Raw genomic sequence first — 2,500 nt, 5'->3', positions numbered from 1 at the left:
ATTCAGGAACACAGCTTAAATTGGTCTTTTTGCTAATCCATTCCCAATCGGTCATGTGTACAAGCATCATAAAATACTGCTTGGTCTGCGGGGAATAGCTGTACATGCATTGACGCGCCAGAGCACGTGGAGCAGGATGTTCCGCTACATGTAGCAGACTCCCACACCCAATGGCTGGACATTGCCAGAAATCACTGTAGTTTATGATGCTCAGAGATTTCTGATACCCGTCGGCATAAGTTAAGAATAAAAAATAAAAAACTGTTATTACTAACAAGCATTGCACAACTCTGTAAATAGCCACTTGAGCACTGCAAGCCTGGGCTTTGGCCAACTTGGTGTTTTAGACCCTCTGACATTTATATGCACATGGTCTAGGCGATGCATACATGTACATCTACTATATTTCCCAGTGCACAAAATACATTATTTCAATAAAAGCACAACCTGCATTCCTGGGAGACTTCACTTTACCTTCTGATCTTCCTATTTAAAATTTTGTATCTAATCATCTGGCCCATTAACCATGCAGATTATATCAGTACTCCTCTATATTTGCCAATTAAATTTTTCAATACATTGCTTCTTCTATTCACCCATTGGATCTGGTTGGGTTCACAGTAATTAAATCACCAAAAATATGGGCAACCACTCTGCCGGGTGGCTGCTTATAGGCCGGGTGCATGCAAACACATGTGCAAGGTGACAAGACTTAATGCTTTCTATTTGCAAAGTTATTTATTCTTTTTATGCATAAGTGCTTTTGGCTTTTTAGCCATTTTCCAATGTCAATATTTGCCATTTGAAATGCATTATCCAGATGGTAATAGTTTTTTCTTTGCACAGACTCCTTATCATTTCACATGGTAATTTACAATTCAATGGAGCCGGCGCTCTTCCAGTCACCACTCACGGACATTACATTCTACTCTCATACACCAATGGGAATAATGCAAAATTGCCAAATGAGTAAAATAAACCTCCCAATAGGTTTGTGCACTTGTGGCGTGTCTTTTCCATTACCCCGGCCTTCAGCTGCAATGCTCACGATAGCAGGTTTGCATCACCCAGTCTGCAGCCAGATTTTACTGTGATGTCATGTTCATGTCACCCACCCTCGACCTGGATTTTTTTTTATGACATGATGGTCACATCACCTGGGTCCAAGAAGTTAAGCATCTAAACAATCGTGTAACATTTTCAAACTCTTATACAATATTATTTTCTCAGGGATTACTTTCTCATAGCTGACATTAATATCAAAATTGATTAGAGGGTCTATGGGCATTGTATTACATCATTCAGCCTACACAATTTTGCAAGGTAGAACCAAACAACAATGGCACAGAGTTTACTAAATAGCATATAATAGTAATATCATTTTCATTACAAAAAGTTTTACTTTATTTATATTCAAAATGACAACATCAATGATAAATTAACCCAATTCTGCCGGGCCACGCCTAGTGGCATCATAACAAACCACTTGGTCTGCAGCATACCACTATACGCCGCAGTGGCGTGCCAGAGCGCTTCAAGCAGGATGCAGTGTAGAATTTTTATTTATTTTCTTCACCAAGCAGTGATGGGTTAATTAACTCATTGCCACCTAGGATAGCATGTATGCACATGCCATGCCCACAGTGAGTTTAGTTTATCAACTGTATTTACACATAGATGGCTCCTCTAGAACTTAGTCATTAAAAGGTCTGACTTCCCTCACCTGTTTACCCCTTTTCTTTGATATTCAGAAATATATTCTTTTATATGATATTGACATAATAGGGTTAATACCACTAATAATTTTAATGCATCAATATCAATAGCATTAAAAAATAAATTTTCTACTAATTGACCTGGAAGAGTCCCTGTGGAGCAATCTGTGTATAGATACATTTCACATATCAATACTACAGGAAACAGAACATTTTCCTGGGTGCAATGGCTTGATAATAATAAACAAAAATTATTTAAACTTACCATTTTATTAATGGTAAAACTTAAAACTACAATCACTAACCTGTAATAATAGACATCAAATTTTCCAGCTGATGCCCCAGTGGTACGTTGTACTACTATCCTGGTCCATCCTTCGGGTGTTTCAACATCTCCATCTCCAATAACTAAGCACAAAAGAAGAAGACATCAAGGGTTAAAGAGACTGAAAATATGAACTGTTGATATGAGATAGGCAACTGCATATCCATAGACAGATACACTGAGATTCTCCTTTATACATGAAACAAACAAAGTTTAAGAAAAAATAGACATTTTAGATTCAATCAAACCTTAGCAGAGAAACAGTCACAAATTCCAGTACTCTAAATCAATCTATGAATGTTGTAATGGCATCTAAGAATTGATAATAAATGGTTCTTGGGTTGAACTGCCAAATCTTCCCATCTACAAGCTAAAAAGTTATTTTCACAACTCACTATTTGCTGGCCTCCTGGGAGTCTTCACTTCTGGTTTCTTTTTCTTCTTTGGCCCTCTCTTCCTG

General features: G+C 37.5%; 1 protein-coding gene across 1 annotated transcript in view; it reads right to left on the bottom strand.

Moving 5' to 3' along the window:
* Positions 1-2,500, bottom strand: part of LOC125043195 (cilia- and flagella-associated protein 251-like) — a 52,303-nt gene that overhangs the window by 26,358 nt on the left and 23,445 nt on the right. Inside the window, 2 exon segments of the mRNA XM_047639194.1 lie at positions 2,021-2,123; positions 2,436-2,500. The exon segment at positions 2,436-2,500 is cut by the window's right edge and continues 587 nt beyond it. Of these exon segments, the coding sequence (XP_047495150.1) occupies positions 2,021-2,123; positions 2,436-2,500 (168 nt within the window).

The sequence above is a fragment of the Penaeus chinensis genome, chromosome 33, assembly GCF_019202785.1.
Source record: "Penaeus chinensis breed Huanghai No. 1 chromosome 33, ASM1920278v2, whole genome shotgun sequence".
Taxonomy (NCBI): Eukaryota; Metazoa; Arthropoda; class Malacostraca; order Decapoda; family Penaeidae; genus Penaeus; species Penaeus chinensis.
Note: the sequence above shows the minus strand (reverse complement) of the source record. Positions and strands in the feature narration are given on the sequence as shown.